The 22,424-nt window shown below is 41.4% G+C and overlaps 2 protein-coding genes across 6 annotated transcripts in view; both read left to right on the top strand.

Moving 5' to 3' along the window:
* The first annotated feature begins 19 nt into the window (after positions 1-19).
* Positions 20-5,275, top strand: ccr10 (chemokine (C-C motif) receptor 10). The gene is made up of 2 exons (XM_030077971.1): positions 20-53; positions 3,980-5,275. The coding sequence occupies exons 1-2, from the start codon at positions 29-31 to the stop codon at positions 5,128-5,130; spliced, it is 1,176 nt and encodes a 391-aa protein (XP_029933831.1). The 5' UTR covers positions 20-28; the 3' UTR covers positions 5,131-5,275.
* A 4,376-nt stretch (positions 5,276-9,651) lies between these two features.
* The window catches only part of fmnl1b (formin-like 1b), a 34,688-nt gene continuing 21,915 nt past the window's right edge, over positions 9,652-22,424 (top strand). For 2 of the 5 annotated variants that reach the window (XM_030078206.1, XM_030078205.1), the window contains exons 1-3: positions 9,652-10,599; positions 20,588-20,671; positions 22,186-22,269. In XM_030078206.1, the coding sequence (XP_029934066.1) occupies positions 10,441-10,599; positions 20,588-20,671; positions 22,186-22,269 (327 nt within the window). In that variant the 5' untranslated portion in view covers positions 9,652-10,440. Of the gene's footprint in view, positions 10,600-11,878; positions 11,927-20,587; positions 20,672-22,185; positions 22,270-22,424 lie in introns of those variants that run through there. The other 3 variants (XM_030078207.1, XM_030078208.1, XM_030078209.1) reach the window with 2 other exon arrangements.

Raw genomic sequence — 22,424 nt, 5'->3', positions numbered from 1 at the left:
CCACAGCCACAGGCAAACATCCTGGGACATGCTTGTCACTTCAAACAGCACAGGTAAAATTACTCAAGAGTGATATGACTGAATGCTTATGATGTGTAAAATGCTACAGCAGCCGAAATGTGCAGGTTTTCCAATCGTCGATCCTTAATTGTTACATTTTAAATCTGTTTTGATGTAGTCTGCAGAATTTCAAGGCTATGGTATTCATTTTCATCTCTCCATTTAGAGAACTTATTTATTTAACCATAAAGGTGTTCTGTTTTTCTTATTCCATACAGTTTTAATACAATCTTAATATAAGTATGAGAACCAGGTGGACCTGAATAATTATTATATCTTAAAAAATATAATGGGTGTAAAATTAATTTGCAATGACAAACAATACTGAGGACAGGTTTCATCTCTATTGAGAAGATCTTTTGCTGGAGGTTTTATTATTTCCAGGAATTTTAATAATACTGTTACTCCTGTGGATGGCTTGTCAAAGTAATTTGTAAATCAGTTAAAGAAGCAAATTTGTCTAACAGTGGGATTGTGGCTCATCATAAATCACAATACACGTTATTCAAATTTCTGCAAAGATGCGACATCTTCTCAACTGCCTGAGTTATGTATAGCTGCAATTTTTCTGCAATTTAACAAATTTATCCAACTGTAGTGTCAATGAAAAAAAAAACATTAATTTGCTTGCATTTTTGTCAAAAGAAGTCCTGCTACATACTGCAAGCCGTAAGCCGCGCAACCGGGAACATGCATGGTTTCTGTGCTAATAATAAATACTAGACAATCAAGCTCCATTCTTTGTTTCACATCGCTAAAGCACTGAGCGAGTTTATATTTTCACAGGTACATAGGTACACACAAAATTGGCCAGGGTCAACTGAAGAGAGGACCCTTTCAACTCAAGGGAAAAAAAAACAAAAAACAAAAAACATAGAATAAGCACATAATCCAACAGAGAGTCAGCTCCCGATGAGAACCATGTAGACCCAGCCATAAAATTCAGTGCTTATAATGTGTTTTTTGTCAGTTGAGTCTAAATGGTCTTCACTTACACTGACCCTCGGATGCCTTTAATTATCCACAAACCCTTAGTGTACAAATCTCCATTCACACTAAATCAAATGTAGGCCTTACCGATGGTGAACATCAAACTAGGTCTCCAACATTTGAAGTACACATCTGCTGTGGGTTGATAATCGCAGAAATAAGCTTTGTTTGCAGCAAGACTCACTAAAAATTACAGTATGTGGGAAGTATAAACCACACTCATAATACTACTCGGCTCATTGCACTGTATACAGCACTTCCCTGTTCACATTTGCTTATAATTTCTTAAAAAAATAAAAACAAATATTGCCAATAAGCCCAGCAGCTACAGACTCAGGGTGAAAGATGAAATGAAAAAAGGCAATGGTGCAAACTGACTGTAAAGGCTCTTCGCACGCGACACTGACTGATATATGGATCTTCACAGTGCCCACGGTTTCCCCTGCGCCAACGGCCTGATGCCAGTGTCACGCAACCTGGTGCATTATGACTAAAATATCACTGCTGCTTACTAAAACTAGACATCAAAACTGCGCGGGTTGATCAAAGTGTCTCACTTTCAAGTCAATTGTGTGGAAATAACTATTTCCTATTGTTTTGTATTGCACAGTAGGCTATTCTACTTAAGACTGGCTGTCTTTGAACTACAATAATTAATACTCACACCAGACAAGCTGAACACACTGCAGCATCATTTCACAACAGATCAAACAGACTGAATGAACTTAAACCTCTAATTCACATAAGATTCATTATAGGTTATAGTTAAAGGTGCACAATGTAAAATTACCGAGGGTTGATGAAACTGAGGCCTGCTTGATTCAACTGATAAAAACATGGCATTCCGGTATTTAAGATATCTTGCTTTTTTTTTTTTTTTCTTCATATATTGAACCAGCACCAAAAACTACTGAGACGGAAGTAATTTTATTAGGAATGATTTACCGAGCCCCAAATATTTCTAAAGACATTGTAAATCCACCTGACAGCCTCTGCGAGTGGCTGACAAGCCCAATGCAGGAGTCAAGCCTCACTCACAAAGCTGTGTTGCTCTTCTCTGGTTGTCACTGAATAGCAGCAGCCGAGGATCTGAGAAGCTGAAACCAATTCCAGTCTTTTATGAAAAGATCCCAGCTTGTGGGGTGTCCCGGTAGCTCACTGGATACAAGAGCGTACCATGTGTTAAGGTCCTGATTGCAGGGTCCTGGGCTCACCCCTTCTCTCTTGTCTCTCTTGTAACTATCAAATAAAGCAGAAATGCCAAAAAAAAAAAAAAAAAAAAGAATCCCCACACAAGCATGGGCACTTTTTTTCCACTGATCAGGACACTGCATAATGCAATAAATTAAAATGTTCTTATTTGAAAGTCCGCCCCCCACAGTGTCTGGAAAATTCTGGCTCTTGGACAAATGTAGTTGATAACCCCTGGTCTAAGTGGTGTCCATCACCAACAGATTACCTGCTTATCCTGTGTTTTGGTTGAAAGAAGCCTCACTTCAACGAGCCGTCAGCAATTTTACATAGTGCACCTTTAATATGTTGCGCAGAAAGGTTGTCAGTATCTAATTTCCGCTGCACCGAGCAAAACACTAGACTCACAAGACTCACTTAGACAACTTGAACTTTTGTTTGATGCGCTGTGATGAAATCCTCACCAGTGCTTATTGCTTCATTACAAAGGCTAAACCATCGCCGTGTCAAGGCATGCCTTTCCTACTCTAAGTAATAATAAAAAATACACTGATTTCATTTTCAGAAATCGTCCCGACCAACTACGACATCATAACTGGACAGCTGGCCCTCCTAGTTTGAAGTGACCAACTCAGCAGACACTATGGCAGACACTAGATAGAGACCAAACTTTTACTTAAAATGGTTCCTTAGCAAGCTTAATGCCTGTTAGAGTCCGAGAACGTTTATACCAGTCGACAAGGGTGGTATATAACTTAAGTGCTACAGAACTGGATATCTGACACCGCCAACTTTTTAAAAACACAAATAAAACAAACTTTTTCTTGAAATGATGCTTGCTAAAAAAAAAAAAAAAAAAAAAATTATGTGAGAAATCTTTGGGTCACTTAATCCAGCTGTGCTCACTAGACTGTATACAGTGTTTCCTGTTTATCGTTGCTCTCCTTACCTTTCAAGGAAGCCAATTAATGTCGGTCTCCATGAGAAAATATCTATATGAATCAGAATAAAGCTACCAAAAAAGAAAATTAAATAATAATATTGTCAATAACCCCAGCAGTTGCAGATTCAGGGTGAAAGACGAAATGAAAAAAGGAGATGGTGGATACTGACTATATGGGCTGTTAACACGCAACACTGACTGATATGTCGACCTTCAAGCTACCCACAGTTTCCCCTTTGCCAACGGCCTGATGCCAGTGTCACGCAACCTGGCGCATTATGACTAAAATATCACTGTGGCTTACTAAAACTGCATGACAAAGCTGGTGGGACTGATGATTCTCACTTTCAAATCACTTGTATTGGAATCTCCTGGCATAATGATGTGATGTATTGTACAGTACCCTGCTCTGCATTGTATCAGCCAACAATAGGTCTGTAAAATGAATGTATTAAGTGGCTGAGTGACACTCACAAGTGTTTAAAATCTTCTGGGGCAATCATGTTTTGCCAGTCAGTTTTGGTTCCTTCTTGAGAATCTGTTCTGAGCTGTTTTTATTATTCTTCAGCCTTCAGACAGCAGTACCACATGTGGGCTGCAGGTGTGACATACAACACATAGGGTGTTAAATGCAAAACGCAGCTGAATGTTTCCCCAAGGTGCCGTCAGCATGCATGACACATTCTTGTAACATATATCACACTTTTTTGTGTGTGTGCATGATCAGCAAAATTGACATAACATTCACTTGAGCTGCATATGACAATTCTTTCTATTTCTCTGAATTAACTGCAGCTATGGGCGACTACGAATACACCACAATGGACTATGATGACTTCTTTAACAGCTCCACTCCCGATTTGAACGGCTTTCTGGATTTGAGGAACTTCTCTGAATTTGAGCTGTGTGATTCTGACGAGCAGGAGCAGATCATCAAAATTTTCCAGACCTGTGTCTTCTGCCTCATCTTCCCCGTGGGAGTGATGGGAAACTGCCTGGTCATCGCCACCTTTGCTCTCTACCGCCGCCTGCGGCTTCGCTCCATGACTGATGTCTTCCTCTTCCACCTGGCGCTGGCTGACCTCCTCCTGCTCCTCACTGTCCCGCTGCAGGGGGTCGACACTCACCTTGGTTGGATCTTCGGCAACCCCCTCTGCAGGGCCACACGGACGTGCTATTCCATCAACACGTACAGTGGCCTGCTGCTGCTAGCTTGCATTAGTGTTGACCGTTACATGGTAGTAGCACGGGCCCAAAAGATGCTCAGGCTGCGTAATAAGATCTTAACAGGCGGGAAGCTAGCGGCTATAGGGGTGTGGCTAGTTGCATTGTCCCTCAGTTTTCCTGAGATCCATTACTCTGGAGTGGATGCTGTGGGATACTGTGGGATGCAAGGAAGTGTAAAAGTCAAAATGGCTGCCAACTTCATCATCATTGCTGTCTTCTGTCTGTCTTTCCTTGTTATGGCCATATGCTACTCTTTGATTGGTCACATGCTGCGGGAGGGGCAGGTGCAGAGACGGGGCAAAGGGTGGCAGCGTCAGCGCACCTTGAAGCTGATGGTGGTGCTGGTGTTGGCTTTTCTGCTGTTTCAGCTGCCTTACACAGTGGTGCTGTCGCGCAGAATGGTGAGGCAAGAGTGTGACCCCCTGCCACAGTACATCACCTGCACGCTGGCGTACACCCGCTGCTGCCTGAACCCCATCCTCTACGCCCTTGTTGGCGTGCGCTTCCGGAACGATGTGCTGACGCTCATCAGCGATGCGGGCTGCCTGTGCGGCCTCCGTCTGGGGCCGCAGACAGAGAGCTGCGTCTCCATGTCGCCCTCCTCCCCTGCTTTCACCACAATCTCAGCTTTATCTCCCACATCCCCTGACCGCAGTCACTCAAGCACCGAGATTGCACCTGCCACCAAATTTCAATTTCCAACAGCAAAACAATATTAATTATAAATGTATTAACCCCGTTGCATTATTTGTATATCATATATTTCCCCTGTAATGAGCATGCAGTTATTTTAAAGAAGCCATGAACTGAAAAATGTAGTCTCAATCATCAGATTTCATGCTGAGTCTGAATAGTTCTCATTTCAGTTGTGCACAGTGCACCTTTAAAGAAGCTATGAACTGAAAAATTGAATTATGCACTTGCAAAACAATGCACCTAATCCTTACTCATAATCAGAACACCTATGAAAATATAAATAAAATTTGAAACTAAATAAACTAAAAAATAGTTTTCTTCCTGTAATGGGTGTCTCTCTCTATGCTTGGTATTCATGTATATAGTTTTTGAGGGAAGACTTTATTTGGATATCCCATCGTTGCTACTCAGCACTGTGGAGACAGAAATGAGGTGTCACTTTAACCTAATTCCAAACCTAACAAACACCCGCAGCCATTTCTGACTAAACCAGAAGGGGAATATCGACAGCAAAAACTTCTCCTCACACTGTCGTATCAGCTGACTCCCAGTAGATTTTAGTGACACAGTACAGTGACCTGATAGTAAGCCAAGCATCAGCACTTGGGGTCTCCAAATGAAGTGTGGCCTTTTCAGTGTGCAGCATTATCTCATCTTATCTCTCTTACTCTCATCATGCAAACAATTAAAAAAAAAAAAAAGCATGATGATGATGACGACGATGATAATGATGATGAATACTATTACTGTTAATGTTACTGTTATTATTCTTTTATCAGACTGACATTATGGGCTAACCTCTGGTAATTTCCATTGTATGGGATACTTATAGTTCCTTGATTTAATTTTATACAGATGTGAAGTAAATTTTCTAAATGCATGGTTTGGAACAAGACTGTACTAATCAATCAAACCATAAAGTATTAAAACAGGCCTATAGGAGGAGTTCCTGGAGTTTGATAGTGTAAAATTAACTTTGTTTAACCATTTAGAGTATAATGTACAATGCACTTGATATACCATGTACCTTGGAAAAAGTTCCCAACAACTTTTTTATGTTGTCATATACCTTCCTGGATTTTACACTGGTTTATTTTTTTGGTTTTGTCGATAATTTTTTTCTGTGATTGTTTGTATTAATAAATATTGACACATATAATTCCTTGGGAGTCTTCTGTCCACCAGTCAGATATGTTTCCAATGAACAAAAAAAAAAAAAAAATTGTTTCGGTTAACTTTAACTTTGAAGTTTCAAGTAAGGATGACTGAGCAGCATTTCAAACAGCCACCACATGCAAATTTGCCTATCAGCGATTCGAAAGTTGCTATTCAGGGAAGAATGGCAGATGTGTTTTCTCTGCAAAGATGTACTCACAGGCCAGTATGCCCACACAGTGCGTGGGCCAACATGCCATTTCCAATCTCACATTTCAGCTGACCATAGACTATTAATTCAAAATAGCCACAAACATTATGAGTTTGAGTTTAATGGCAGTTTCAATTTAAATAAAATATTCCATCCTGTATTTTTTTTTTTTAAAACTTAAACTGTATATAACATATTAAATCCAGATTACTGTGACACACACATACACACACTACAACATTCGTAGTATGCTATATATTTGCATGCATTAAATATATAATTATATACGCCACAATGTGTAATCAGAACTCCTGAGACTGCTCAAGCTTTATGTTTTTTCATGTCTTATACTATGAACTAATCAAGTCACAGGGGTAGCAGTATGACAAACACACGATATGTAATATGACTTCATATGATTTGCTACTAAATATTTATAAATGATTCATACATTTGTTATATGTCTGGGGATCAGTAAAGCATTGACACGTGATACTATCCTGACAAATTAGGACGTAGATCAACAAATTTACCCAGATTAACAGTTCAGAGGAAGTAGTGGCACTGAATGCCACCCTGATGTCATTTTTTTTTACAATGTGGCTGCAGATTTCTGACAAGTTTTGCAACATGATTGATTTTTACTTCCATTATAATCTCAAATTTGGACTCCCCTAGGCTAGTTTATTGCAAAAGTCATATCTCATCATACCCATTTGATGTTCCAGCCATGTCTCTTGCAATACAAAACACGTTTTAAAAATGCCACCTAGATATCCAACCTAATTTCCTGCCTATTTCTAACTACAGGAATAAACTAAAAGTGTAAAAAACAGACAAAATAAAATTAATAAAAATAATAATTTATTGCAAATTATCTAGAGCCTGTAACAATTGTTGTGGTGGTACTGGGGTGTAAAGTGTTAAACGCATTTTTATAAAATGGTTTACTCCCGTTTATTATGAGGAAAAAAAAAAAAAAAAAAAAAAAAAAGGTCAGACTGTCAGACTTGTAATTGAATGTAAACCGCTGTATTACTGAAAGTGAAAGTCTGACGCTAATACTTGAGTGGGACGGAGCCTAGAGCTAAGAGGAAGATGACTCATAAGGGAACCCTGGGCAGCATCTTCAGCACGCACACATGAAATGATACAGCGAGATGGGATACTGTATCTACTCGTGACCAACAATGATAAGCAGATTGGTAAAAATGCGAGTTCAGACAGTCCTAAACAGATTATTCTGCATTTACCAGTGTTTAAAAATACATGTGAATACAGGTCGCCCGCAAATTCCAGTTTGAATCACTAATAAACCAATAAACTGGCTGGAAATCGAAATGGATAAAATACCGGACTTTCCGCTGGGCTGCACTGTGCCTTTTTGACCACTAGATGTCACTATGATGCAGAGATGAATTTTGTTTAGGAGTCTGTCCCTTTGCCCAGTGCTGCTCAACCTGGGGGTCGGGACCTCCCAGGGGGTCGTGAGATTATTTTAAAGGGTCACAAGATGATTTAGACATTAAGACATATGTTACCCTTTTTTCTGTTTCCCTGTGAAATAGTGAGTAGCTTTAAAACACATGCCTCCTCTGAAAACTATGCAAATGCGTCCACCTGAAAAGGTAGTCACTCTTTTAGTGGACTGGTCACCACTCTCTTTAATGATCATTATGCTCACTCTTCCTGTGAATTGAGAAAAATAGCTTGGATTTGACTAATAATTCATTTTTAACATGTAAATCTGTAAAGCATATTCAAACAATGCATATTATATCTTCTGTCCTTTTTATAATTACATTTAATCCATTTTCTACATAAAATACACCTAGTATATTCCCATTTAAATATATAGACACAGATACAGTATAGAAGCAACAGACCACACTACACTATACCAATACACTGGATTCCTGCAAGTGAAGTACCCAGCAGAACTTGGGTGCCCTGCGGGTGACATAAAATTTCTAGACACTCATATGAAAGGAAATTCATAATGGTCAAGAGAGACTTCAATATATTTCATCATGCAAGACCTCAGGCAAAGTCAATTTACTACACTCACACTGCAACGACCTGAAACTGTTGCATGATACCACTCCCGAACTGGGCACCTGGAAAACAGGGGAAGTGAAACAGGACGTCCCGTGTGGAAACCATACATTTGCCAGTGTGGTGCATGGGAACCTCGCTGTATAGCCAGTAAACACACGTCCTGGCTGGCCAGAGTTTCTTCACTGATTGTGTAGTGCTTCATTACCCGGCATGTGCTTTATGTCATTCCTGTGTGCTGCTGACCAGGTGTGGCCAGACCTAAAGGTATCAGTGTTACACTCATTATTAATTAACAGCCGCTTCCAGGTAATACACCTTCCAGTCATCCTGCAGCCAGGAAGCTATTATGTAGCCCAGCCAATAACTTGCAACTAGGGCTGGCCTTTGCCCTGGTCTGAGCCAACAATTATGTCACCCACGCTGTGCAGCTTATGATTCTGCTTACTGCGTGATCCTGTTTTGCAGGTACCTCTCATTAGCACTCCTCATTATGACTGCAGTTTGTTGGGACATGGAGCATTAGGAGGATTTTTTATGGTAATGCAATAAGCTACGTTGAATGAGGCTTTGATCATGTAGATGGTATGTTTCTGTGAACTGGCTGTGTTGTGACCTCATGCTTGAGCAAATTACCCTCCGGCAGAATGTGCAACATTGGTATCATGTGAAGTTTGTAACTCTGATTTGTCCACTGCTACTCATATATTTAATAAAACTTAAATGAAACAACTTTGATGAGTAAGTATCATTAGGTAGAGGTCCAGGAAATTTCCTCAAAAAATTCTTTAAAAAAAAAGCAATTTGTATTTTCATTTATACTTCATTCATATTCATCACAGATCACAGTGTGTTTGGAAGGGACTTCACACTTCTATATATGTAGCTTCTGAATATATGGCTAAATAGATGGTTTGGGCACCTGTTTGTTTACAGGTGGCCAACAAAAGGCCAACATATTCCCCTTCTCTCTTCCCTTCCCTCCTCCCTCCATGCCACCAGACACACCACACTCTCCATCAGATGTGGACTGCACATGGAGGCATTAGGACCCAGAGAGCTCAGATCTCTCTCTGGTCTTCTCCCTCTCTAGCTGGAAGAACTAATGCTGCTGCTTTCTCCTCTCCCTCTCTGTCCCTGTTTCGGATAGACAGAGTAGTTGCTCCTCTCTGTCTCCCCCCTCTTCGTCTGGATATGGAGACCCAAGGCCCAGTGACTCCCAGCATTCAACATGAGCGGATGGACGACTTCCATACATTGCTTAAGCCCCTTTAAGTCTCTTTTCCAATGACCACTGAGGCTGCTGGAGTAGGCAAGACTCCCTCAAACAAGAGTTTTCTCCTTACCTGCACAGCGGGAACACAGAAGTGCTATATTTTTTGTTTGTTTGTTTGTTTGTTTTCTCTCTTGTTGCAGCCTCGTCTGGTGCGGCAGCCAAAGGCTCAAAACTCTGCCTCCTCCCTCTTTCTCTTTCACTCTGTTCAGCTGTCACTCTGTCTGTCAGTCTGCCTCTCAGGATTTCCCCCTCCCTCCTTCCCTCCCACCCACCCTTTCTCTCTCTAGGGTTTCACACAGCATCGGGATCTAAAAAAGCTCTGATCTTTACTCAATCACAGGAGTGAATTTCATCCCACTGCTTTTTTTCATCTGAGAAGATGGAGGAGCAATAAATAGGAGGATGCCACTTCAGCCTGAGTCAACAGCACGGGGTCATGGAAATAGCTAAAGGTCATGTGTCAGCGCCACATCAAGCCTTGACTTTAAGTTTACAAAACTAAGCATACTTTTTTTGGGATTGTTGTGCGGCGACAAGGATTCTTCCATCATCTTTATCTGAGACTGAGTTCACAGAGTTTAGGTGACAGTGTATGTATGTGTGTGTGGAGCATTTCAATAGATCGGATATACAATCATGGGAAATGCAGCAGGAAACATGGACGTGCCTCTGGGGAAGGAGGGCAAGACATCGTCGGCCCCTCCAGGCTCCACAGGCCCTCAGAAACAGCCTGCAGGGCCGAAGCTCCCCATGCCACCAGAGGAAGAGCTGGAGGAACGCTTCAATGCAGTGCTGGTGAGCTGGATGTCCATGTCTTTGAACACACACACACACACACACACTGGAAAAAGCACAACACGAAGCAGGTCAGGGCACATGCTCACTTTTACACACCCACAGACGCAAACAGAGAAGAGACTGCAAGCCAAACAACACAAAGAATCCAGAATATGTCGGAAATGTGCACGTCCTTAGGACAAGCTTATCACAGTGCCAGGTACACAATGTCACTGTGGAAATACACATAAGAGGTCCTTTATGCTACGGCTTACTGCTGCATTAGGCTTACTCTATGGTTTGTTGGAGGACGAATAAAAGGGAGAAGGCAGTCAGTAAACACAGCCATACATTTTCACATGGCTTCCAACCTGACAACACGCTGTACTTGGTTCCTAAAGAATGAAACAATTATTTCACACTGTTATATATCGCATGAGTGAGCACAATACAAGACTTCAGCTCATTTTGTAGGTTACGCTACACTGGTTAGAGAGGCTTAAGACTCAAGGGTTGCCAGTTCAAATCCCAGAGCAGCTTGGAAAAATCTCTCTGAGCAACTTCCATCAAAGCTGTCGGCGGTGTTATCAAGATGGAACAGGGTGTTGCCGGGACAATCGGCAAGGGGAATCTGCTCAAATTTTTCAACAATGATAAGAGCGCAAACTGAGGAGTCGAACTAAAATTCAGCTTCATTGTTGCTCTGCCTGCAACTCGGTGACAGAGCCGCAATGACAGAATCGATGGCAAGTCCTTAACGACATGCATTCCTGGACTCTAACTTGATTTTCTGTTCATTACCTCCTTCACTGGGCCATTAGTTGTCTCCTGTTTACAACATAATGATAATAGGCAGTGACTGTGAAACTCCTGCTTGTGTGTTGACGCCAAAAAAAAACAAAAAAAACAAGACTAAACACAGCCTAGTAACATATTTGAGTTAGTGCAGCCATGCTTAATATGTGGCCAAACTTGCTACTGCATTCCTTCTTTATTCATCTCTCAGCCTTATCGCTCAAATCTCCAAAGTTACTACGCCTGTTTGTGAATGACGGGTGACTGCTCACATTCTTGTTACATCATATTCAGATTTCAAGACAAGACGCAAAAACAAATAAGCCGGGAGCAGCTCCTTTTCGTCATTGAGCAATCTTACAGCAGCAGTTTGTTCCTTTCCACTCGCCCTGAAATGGAAAACAACAGCCATTTCACAAACTGATATATGCCACTGTCATGCACTAAGGCAGCTTAATCAATGTGCATGTGTGCATAAACAAAACTCGCAACTAAAGGAAGAACCGTGACCCTCTTTGCCTCCACAAGAAGTTATGTTTTCGCCCATCAGGTAATGAGTCTGTTAGCAAGATAGCTCCAAAATTTACGAGTGCATTTCCATAAAATTTGATGGATGCACAGGCCTCGGGTCAAGGCTGTCATCTGGATTGGTGATTTCTGCCATTACACAGCTGCCATTTTTTATCCACAGCCTAACCATAAAACTAATAGATGGAAACATCATCTTCAAATAAATACAACTTGAAATGTAAGTTTTGTTAAACAGCAAGTTGGAGCGTTGTCCATTGTTAGCAGAAGATGTTACAACAATGTACCGCCTGGAGCGGCACATGCTGATCATGAATGGGAGATCCACTTTTTGACTCATCTGATGCGTGTCTGAACTCTGTCTAAAATAAATACAAGTTCCTTTTATTTCGCACCACAAATTAATTATGGATGCTTTCATTTCATTTCCCATTTCCCTCGGTCACTCCGCACAGAGCATTAAGTTACACTGGTGAAATTCACTCCTTTGTATCAAGACATGAAAGACATTAGCATAAGAAGAGAGATTCAATTGTCAGTAGTTTGAACTTAGCTGAATACTGAGGCTAAGTGGTAATCCCCTCAAATTTAAATATTTGCTTATCTTTAAAGAGGTAAGTACTGACATATCTGCTATTTAACACAAATAGTCAAATGTCAGTAGAGGCCATGTGGGTTCCAGCTGTAATGTGAACATTAGAAATTATTATTTTAGATTAAGGTCGCTTTCACACCAGAGCTGTTTGGTCCGCTTTAAACGGAGCAGAGTTCGTTTCCTCGGATAGTCCGGTTCGTTTGGGCAGGTGCGAACACGCATCCGGACTCTGGTGCGGACCAAACAAGCGAACTCTGGTCCGCCAGAAAACGTAGGTCTCGGTTCGGTTCCAAGTGAACCCTGGTGCGGTTCGTATGCAGTGTGAAAGCTCAGCGGACCAAACACTGGACCAAACACAGGAAGTAACGGCATGCTAACTTTAGCTGCTAACGTTAAACGTTGCTGTGATATGCAAGGCGCAACGTTAGTCGACTCGTGTCCGTTATTATGCTGAATGAAAAGTGTCGCACGGTAAAATGTATAGCACTATAAAGACAAGTTAATACCGGTACATCACTACTGACAGCTCATCTCTTTAAAAAATATTCCCACACTCACCTTCTCTCCGGAATACACATTGCCATAACTCGCAGGACTGTATGCCGTTTTCTCCTCCTCTCGATAAAGTTTTCGCATGATGAGGAGGCTCATCTTGTGAATAGCAGTTACTCTGATGTATTGCTCATTAACTTGGTGCTGCTGGTAGCAATATACCAACAAAAATATTAGAACGGGAAAAAGATGGCTCGCTCCAGTGCCGGCTTTACTAATGTCGCCGACGACTCTACCTATGACGCCGATAAAATCCTGCGGGTATCCCTCCGGTAAACAACCGCTGCCGGCGCCCCTCCGGCCGCTAGCGGCGCCCCTCCAACAGATGGCGCCCTAGGCCTGCCTATACCGCCTATGCCCAAAGCCGGCTCTGGCTCGCTCCATTCATTTTGTGTAAACAGGAAGTAATACTGATGTCAGATGCCGGCCAGCCCAACAACTCAGCGTAACCAAAGCAAAATGAGCCGCGGAAGTGCATGGGGAGTTGATGCGTCCTCTAATGAGAAGAATAAATTTCCCCTGTATGTTTGTCTTGTAAAGTCCGTTACTCTATTTGCAGTGTGAAACCAAACCAACCGGACCAAATGTGTTACAATGTAACAGAAACACGGAGTTTGGTTCGGACCTTGGTTCGGACTTTCAGGTGTGAAAACGCCCTTAGATTGATTATATTAGAAAATCAGAAAGCCCTCAGTGGTACCTGGCAGGGTCACCCATACATATATGTAAGGCCATGACCCCGTGTCCTTTTTGAGAGGTTTGCTAAAAGATGTGGTTGCCAAAATGCATTCATTCACATGAATTTGCCATCTGGAGATCAAACGTACAGAATGCCCTCCAAACATAATAAAAAATGTGTTCTATCAGAATTTATGTCTTCTTTTTATGTTTCAACAAATCTGAGTCTGATTGGATTAGAACACAACCTTCTTCTTGACTTAACTTGTTGCATTTTGTAAACCTTATAAATGCAACAATAAATGGTGAATTTATTACATATTGTTTTTAAAAATCATTATACTGTGTATCTCATTCCCTTATTTAATTTGTTTATCTACAGATCTAATAACTATGATAATGTGTTTCTTGTTCTGCAGATCCCTTATGAAATGTATTGTATTGTAAATTTGGCACTCTTTACTTGCAAGGTCAACAAATCACGGGGTTCCAGGTTTGCATATGTTTACTCCCTCAGATTTTATCCGCAGCACTTGTCCACGTTGGACATCTTGTGAATTTAATCGGTGTGGCAGAGAAAGTATAAGTATGTGCATGTGTGTTTGTGCGTGTGTATGTGTGGGTGTGTGATGGCGTGTCACAGCGGGATGCAGTGGGGTCAGGGCCGTGACCATGGTAATAAATTAACCTGGCACGGGCATGCATTCTGTGCCAACCGCTGCCAGTTAAAGACAGATTTTGCTGCTCGGGTGTGTGCACCCGGCCCCGTGTGTTTGTGTCCAAGCACATTCAGCAGGTGCTTGTCCGCCCTCTACAGTAAACCTGTATCACAGTGTGGTAGTAAATTCTAAACATACTGCACTCTGTGGTGGTTAATATATTCCCTGTGTGTTAACAGCACCTTTATTTTGCTACATCACCGCTGTATCACACCAAATATAGATCATCTCTCCCTCCCCCTCCTCTTCGAAATGCCCCCCAGCCTCTCCACATCTTCTGCTGAGCATGCATAGCAAATCTCCTGCGTGCTAAGTGGAGGTACCACTCTGCCTGCATATAAACCAGCTCGCTGCAGGCATCTCGGCTGCGCGGTACATATGAAGACATGAAGTGATGCACCAGTGATGCAGCAAAAAAAAAAAAAAAATATATATATATATATATCTTGAAGGTCCTGCAGAGGCACAGAGAGACGAGAGGGCGAGGCCCGTTTGATGGTGTGAGGGAGGGACGGTGTTTGCGGAAAGTGCCAGGCTGCCTCGAGAGGTGCGGATGTGGAGGGCACGCTTGCATCGCTGTGTTTGTACAGGTGCATGGGACTGTGAATAGGCATTGAGGGCGCTTTACTCATTTTATGGTGTTTATCCTCGATATCACTGCAATATTTCTAAGGATGAGGAAATCAATACCTAAACTACAAAAACGTATTGCTCAGAAGCAGGGCTTAGCTCAAGTCGAATCACTCCCCTTATCCAAATTTATGTTGAGCATTTTGCCTTCGTGCTTTACATAATACTTTGCATATTTCCCAACAGGGAATGTGGTGGTGGGCGGAATTGTAAATGTACATCTGTGGATTTGTGTACTCCATATACAGAGACAGAGAAGTAAAAAGAAAGACACAGAGAGGGAGAAAACAAAGTAAGATTGTACTGACACACTTGTTGGCTCTTGTGCACTCAGTAAGTCAGGCCATTATGAATTGTTTCTCCCTCAGTTTCTACATGTTAAATCTGATTGCAGAGTGTAGAAAATATTAGAAACGGCATCTCTTTACATGAGATTGACTATCCAGGTGAAACTGCCTTGACTCTTTGCCTTACCTTTCCACCTGGCATTAATATTCAGCTCATATTTGCATTGTTTCTAGAGATAATTTAGCTAAATGACATTTACCCCAGACATTAAAATGCATCTCCTGTATTCACAGTGAAATTGGATTTCTCTTTCCCTTGCCAAAATGCAGATTGCTACACACATTGCTTCCTCTCATTATATTTACATCTTTGAAATCAGACACGATACACCTTGTCTCATTTATTCGCAAGGGCCCTGACAAGTATATTAGAGTGAATTCAACAAATGTGCTACATCATGCCAAGTGGAATATCTCTACTGACTGTTGACTGTTGTTACTTGCAGCTTTAGTCAAAGTAAAGTATATATATTTTGATCATGAAACACAAGTAATTAGATCACTGTACGTGCATTTCAGGAACTGCAAGAGTGAAAGCTGATATGATAGCAATTATGGTGTACCACTTCATCTTTCTCACTTGTCAAACCCTGAAAAAAAAAGTCTGCCTTGGGCTAGTATGTTGGATAAAGGGTGAGCTGAATCCTCCATTAAGAATTCTGTGTCAATCTTTACTGTGTTACTGAGCCTGTCATTATTCTGATATGTGTGTACTTCCTAGTCAGATCCACATGCAAACATTTAATACTGTGTCTGTAGTTGATACATTGGACACTCTTAGCATCTACACTTTATGGTTATTGTTGGTGATAATATCAAGTTTTTTTTTCTCTGTCAGCTTACTCAGGACGCATGATAATGCCTGATGTAAAAGGGGTCATGTAAAAATCTGTCTAAATAAGCACAGGTGAAGTTTTGGGGACAAATTAAAGATGGAATTTTAAGCCTAGAAACAACTGAGGGAAGTATCGTGCAAGTGTGATTTGCACAATGCCAGCCTGAGAGTGCCAAGAGCCGCAGCATGCTTTCACACTCAACAGTTGTCAGTGTGGATAAAAATGGCCCACAAAGGACTCCCGCCATCAGCCAGCAAGTCACTGCTTGACAAAGGCTGACATGAATCGTGCTAATCAGCAAACAGCTTTTTTTTTTTTTTTTAACATTTTTTTTTCTAAAGTTAAATTTACCATAAAAGGCAATAAAGAAACATCACCAAGGATTCATGTGAGAGGGCCACACAAAATGGTCACTTCTTTGATCATACATCAGAAGAGTCCAGCTACTCGAATGTTATTTAATGAGCTACGTGTTTTCAAGGCACAGTATGTTCTCACTGCACACAGTATTTAATGTGTTACTCAATGGTATTAATGCTGTTGTGCCAAGAGAAATAGAATATCAGGCAGCGCCATCGGCATCTGTTTCACAGCAGGTTGTGACCTCCCATTAAAGCAGTTATGGCTGAAGGATTTTAAACTATCTCGAAATATTGAGTGAATTTTGATTTGTTTTTAATCAAAAGGGTCGTATAAGACAATTGTGGAACTACTGTGCTGTACAAACAAAATGTTTGCACTCTCAATGTGTAAGCACTCTGATGATTTGCTTAAAGTTTGTGGTTGTTTTTCTAGATGAATTGTCCAGTGTGTGTATATGAGAGCTGGTGTGTGCTTTGCATGAAATCGTGTCCGAAAGAGAGAGATTAAATCGATTATGGATCTCATTGGAGATTAGTGCTGTATTCCAGGCATTAGTTCACAGAGCTCTTAAAGTGATACTGTAGGTGTGTGGTGGCGACAAAGGCCTGATCACTTCAGATACCGTTATCAGATTTGGTGCATAGGATTCACTGAACAATGTTCTGTCAATCTCAGCTTCCATTTAGGATTGAATTTTTCTCCCAACAACAAAAAGAAAAAAAAAATGTTGGCTGTCATCATAAACAGCAATATTTGCTATTAACTTTGCATGTTAAAGCATCTCTATGAACACAGCAGAGTAAATATTCTCACTTTATACAGTTCAAGGGCGATGCAGCCAGCCAACTCTAACCAGTGCTTATTGATCCATCAGCTTCAGTCATCAAGCCTGATTTATCAGAGCCACAACCAGCTGGACAGCTCTATTGATTTATTATGCTGCGTGGTATTTGCTCTGCCGCTGTTTTCCAGCATGCCACAAATAATGCTACAGTTGCCCCTGAACATAGAAAGAAATTGAAACCAAGCAGATATAGGGGCCAAAGGCAACAATATATGAGTTTGGGAAGGTTGAAACAATGTTTTTCTTGCAAAGCATTCCAAATGTGTTACTATTGAGATAGTTGCAGCCTGATTGTCAATTTATTTAAAACGAATGAATACATACAGTAACTTTGGTGTCATTAGTATGACAGTGTTGTAAGTATAAAATCCTAACATGATGTCACATGTCGCCTCAAGATGCCACAAAGCCAAGTGCAGAGCTCCACCTTTTTTTGCAGCCTTGTTTGTGCTGATCCACTCTCTACATTGCCCCCTTTAGGCTGATTGTCCAGAAAAGCAATAACTTCTTCTCTGGCCTATGAGCAACCTTCACACCAGGTTTTGTGATGTAACGTGGATGCATTTTGAAACTACAGTCCTGTTTGTGCTACGCCCTCAGCACCGCCATGCCCTCTTGAGGCCACAACCTTCCCAACATATTCTGTGAAAAATCTGTCTAGGACATTTTGAGTTATCCTGCTGATGAATAGATGAACAGACAGACAGGGGCAATCACATAACCCCTTGCCAGAGATTTCACCTCCTTGGTGGAGGTAACATTTTATATTATATATATTGTGTTAATCTGTTTTACAACAAACTGGTTAAGTTGTGCAACTGGAGCTTATCAGAGAGCGCTGAGGCTCTGAGGTAAAGCATGTACAAATCACCACTAAGTAAGCACCGTTAGACGTTCCTCAGCAGCCTCAGTAAGTGTTGATGACTCCACACTTTAACCGACCTTGTGGTGCATGCTGTGCACACCCGGGACGTCTGTACTGAGTTTCGGTAACGAAGATGAAAGCAGGAGGTGTGGGGAGGAGAAATAAAGGAAATGAGATAAGGAGAAGGATGCATGTGAGGATGAGGAGAGGAGGGGGAACAGGCAATGTGATGAGATAGCTGTGTATTGTCCTTGAGTGGGAGTCTCCTGTCGCTTAGCCCAGTTTCATGGGGTGGCAAGCATGTGTATGGGTTATAATTAGTGCAGCTGATGCATATGTGTGTGTGTGTGTGTGTGTGTGTGTGTGTGTGTGTGTGTGTGTGTGTGTGTGTGTGTGTGTGTGTGTGTGTGTGTGTGTGTGTGTGTGTGTGTGTACTGAAATCTGTAGGCCTTACTGGTATTTTATACCATGACCACTGTGAATACTTGAATCTGATAAGTTGGATGGTGCCTATACTGTGTATTGGGACATGTGAAACATAGTCCCTGCCAACACTTTAATCCACTGTTGTATACACTGTTCTATATATTTAATTCATTTTGACAAATCCATGATGTCTATAATGCTGGAGCTCAGGTTGAGTAATGTTGTTTTCAGAGCATATCACGCCCTATGTTTTATATGCTCTCCCTGTTTTTTAATAGGTGACAAGTGGCCATGGTATACGCTTGATGATGCACTTCATAGTGCCACATTACATGCAAGTAATGGACTTGGCAGAGATGAATGCCACTCATCTCCATCTCATCCAATATTTCCCTACACTGGTACACCTCCGGGTGCATTATCACTCTCAAAGTGGGGACCAGTGGGCCATATTCTCACCAAACGTTCACCATGGTAACTGATCAGCAGACAGGGGCACACACCACAAACCTGCATTGCAGTCTCATCTCTCACACTCCCCACTTTTGCTTTTGCCATTCACCATTTTCCAGGATATTTTGAAAAACATTAATCACCACCAGCAAGTTAGTCACTGAATCGTTTTAGATACCAACCAAGGACATCACTGACACAGCAGAGGGATTGGGCTGTGTGTGTTATCATCCACATGGCCACTCTTATCATTGACCATGTACCATTAACCGTTTTTACATTTGAATATGACGAACTGTTGAACCTGTTTTCAGTGGCATGGGTATGTCTCTGCTGGGAAGCCAATGCTGACACAATGGCTTCATTTTGTGCTGTCTCATCCTGTTAGCTTGCTTTAAGTGTTACAGGGTTAGTGTGAGCATTGTTGTGGTTTGATCATTGGCACGTTGAGCCTTGTAACTTGATACTGGTATCCACATGAATGCTAACTGGCCACTGGTGTTACAATTTGAAAAGTGTCAAGCCTTAGTTCATATTTAAGTATTTCAGTGGTTTGTTACTCCTAAGATGTTTCAAAACGGTTAGGTGTCTCATGGGCAACACACAGATAAGTGTTGTGACAACAGCCTGCAGTGCAACAGCAACATAATGTGCCAGTCACGATAATGAGCAGCGGTGTTACGAGAAAGCACCGACAGTGACCTCTGAGTCATGGACTGATTGTATATACACCGCTGTCTGTGAGTGACAAGTAATGCAATCATTTATAGTGGAGACATGTATTATTGAGGAGGCTCCATAGTAACAAAGTGTCCAGGGGCATTGGGGGGGGACTCGTGTTTGTTGTCTTATTGTTCCCTGGACTATCTGGGTTGTCTGGGGTTTCAGGTGAAGCATGGCAACAAAGCATAAGAAGAACCTCAAAGTGTTGTCACTACTTTGTTTCTGCTCATCATTAGAAATATAGTCATGCAAATGTAATCTTAATAATCACCTTTATATGTAAAGCACTTGTCAGCACTTGTTGAGCCTAGTTAGGATAGGAAGGGCAGAATATGAACCACAGTTATGGTATAGAAGGAGGGTTAGAGGCTGTCAAAATAGCTTTTGTTTTCTATAAAATGAAGGCTTGAGGCTTGTGTTACGTTTCAATTACCAAAGACCAAAGCATGAGCTGTAATGTGATAGCTGAATTATTCATATGTCAACAATTGCCGCGCTGACAAATGCAGCAGTTGGAGTCATATGTAGGACTGTGGAAAGGCGGCATTTTCCAAAACACAGATACACTCACTTTGTGCATAAAAAAGACTCGGGCACAATGATATTGTTTTCTAGGAAATGTCAGTCTCTTTCTCTGTCTTTCTGCCTGCAGAACACAATGAATCTTCCCCCAGACAAGGTGAAGATCCTCAGTCAGTATGACAACGAGAAGAAGTGGGATCTGGTCTGTGATCAGGTGGGTTTTCTGTTATTTTATGTTCTTTGTCTCTCATCATGATTTTCTCTCGGGTTAAGTTGCAATACTGTAGTTAATCTGATTAAAGTTTTTGTTTAATCTATGTGAAACCATAATGGTACATCAGTGTGTCAAAGTAAGCCTGCGTAAGTTATAGTGCTCAGCGGATCACGTTTTGTCGGTCAAGCAGCAAATATAAGCTGAACTGACACCGTGACACAGCGTGAATCCCCAACACAGTCAATCACCCCTCATACCCTTCAAACACACACATATGGAGATGCTCATCAATATTGTACATTGCTGTGGCAACAGTGGGGGGGCCCACAGCTTCCCGTATCTTGGTGGGAGAGAGACACCTGTCACTGTCATGCAGCAGCTCCACTGTATAGCTGCTACTGTATGTGTGGCTGGTTGCCATAGCATAGGATAACATAAATAACTCTCATTCACAAGTTTCTATTCAGTCTGAGTCTGACACACAAGACAGATGTGACTCAGGATAGTGACCCAAAAAATTTAATATAGCACATTAAAATGAATGTGTAGGCTTCTTGAATGCAGAGAAGCTATGTCAGTATAAGCCTATCCACAGGGCAGTTGTTTACAGTCTCTGAAGAACTGTAGTATAGTATTGGTCAAGATGTTGTTTCTATTTCTTGTCAGATTTTGTCCGCTTTTGCCATCCAAAGAAAAAAAAAATAAAGAAAAAAAATAAATAAAAAGAAATCCACTTTGTAGTAAGCACAGCCTGGTGCTCCAGTTACTGTGAACATGGAAACAATAACACAGAGTATACAAGCATTTTGAGAGGCAGTGGGCAGATACAGACAACATGTTTCCATTTATATTTCTTGCTTAAAAAAAAAAAAAAAAAAAAAAAAAAAATGTAAAGGTTCATTGAAAATAAACAGCTTTAGGCAGTATTAATGAAATTTTATAGCTTTTTTTAAATTGAAATTTTAATCAATTCATTAATTGTTCAGCTTAATTTGATAGAAAGAAATTTGCACCAAAACAGTTATCAGGTAGAGCTGCTCCAAGACCATCATGGCACTTGTATACCAAAATTTAAATGACCCACAAAATCCTTTCACCCTTTTCCTCAAACATAACTCACTGTGATCGTATCCAAACAGTAAAACCGTATGAAATGATATCATGGGTCCATGCAACTGCAACCGCTGTTACAACCTGGCCAGTGCGGCATATAAAAATACTACAGAGGACAGTTTGATTGCTTAATTAACTGACAGCGCCGGAGCTGCTGTACTTCAAATGTGTGTGGTTATAAGTACTGAATAGTGTAAAATAGTCTCTCTGGAAGCTCGTTAAGATCAATTCCATTTCCATAGGAGATGCTGTGTAATCAGGCTGCCTGTGTGAAACCCCAGCTGAGCTCTGGCCTCTGGTCCCCCTTCCCCCTCACTGCACTCATGCAATCAAAGATAATTAGAGGTCTGTGTGTGTGTGTGTGTGTGTGTGGGCATTTGCATGTATGCTTCTGTCTGCAGGAGCGCTTCCAAGTGAAGAATCCTCCATCTGCCTATTTGGAGAAGCTGAAAAGTTATCTCGACCATGGAGGGGTTAGTCGAAAGGTACAGCCCAAACACCTGACGTCCCACATATCAATGTGACGTTTGTGTTGAAAACCAGTGCCTCTTATTATTGTAAAAAGCTGAAACATGTCATTTTATACTACCCAAAATGTTGTATGCCTCCTTCCTGTCCTTTTGCATACCTGTCCTTTGAG

This window comes from Myripristis murdjan, chromosome 19 (genome assembly GCF_902150065.1).
Source record: "Myripristis murdjan chromosome 19, fMyrMur1.1, whole genome shotgun sequence".
In the NCBI taxonomy this organism is placed as follows: Eukaryota; Metazoa; Chordata; class Actinopteri; order Holocentriformes; family Holocentridae; genus Myripristis; species Myripristis murdjan.
The sequence above is the reverse complement of the archived record's forward strand: the minus strand, read 5'-3'. Positions and strand labels throughout refer to the sequence as shown.

Excerpts from the sequence above, each read along its gene's own strand:
- ccr10 (XM_030077971.1), top strand. The coding sequence starts at position 29 with ATGCTTGTCACTTCAAACAGCACAG. Across the intron at positions 54-3,979 it reads TGTCACTTCAAACAGCACAG|CTATGGGCGACTACGAATAC; the intron begins GTAAAATTACTC and ends AATTAACTGCAG.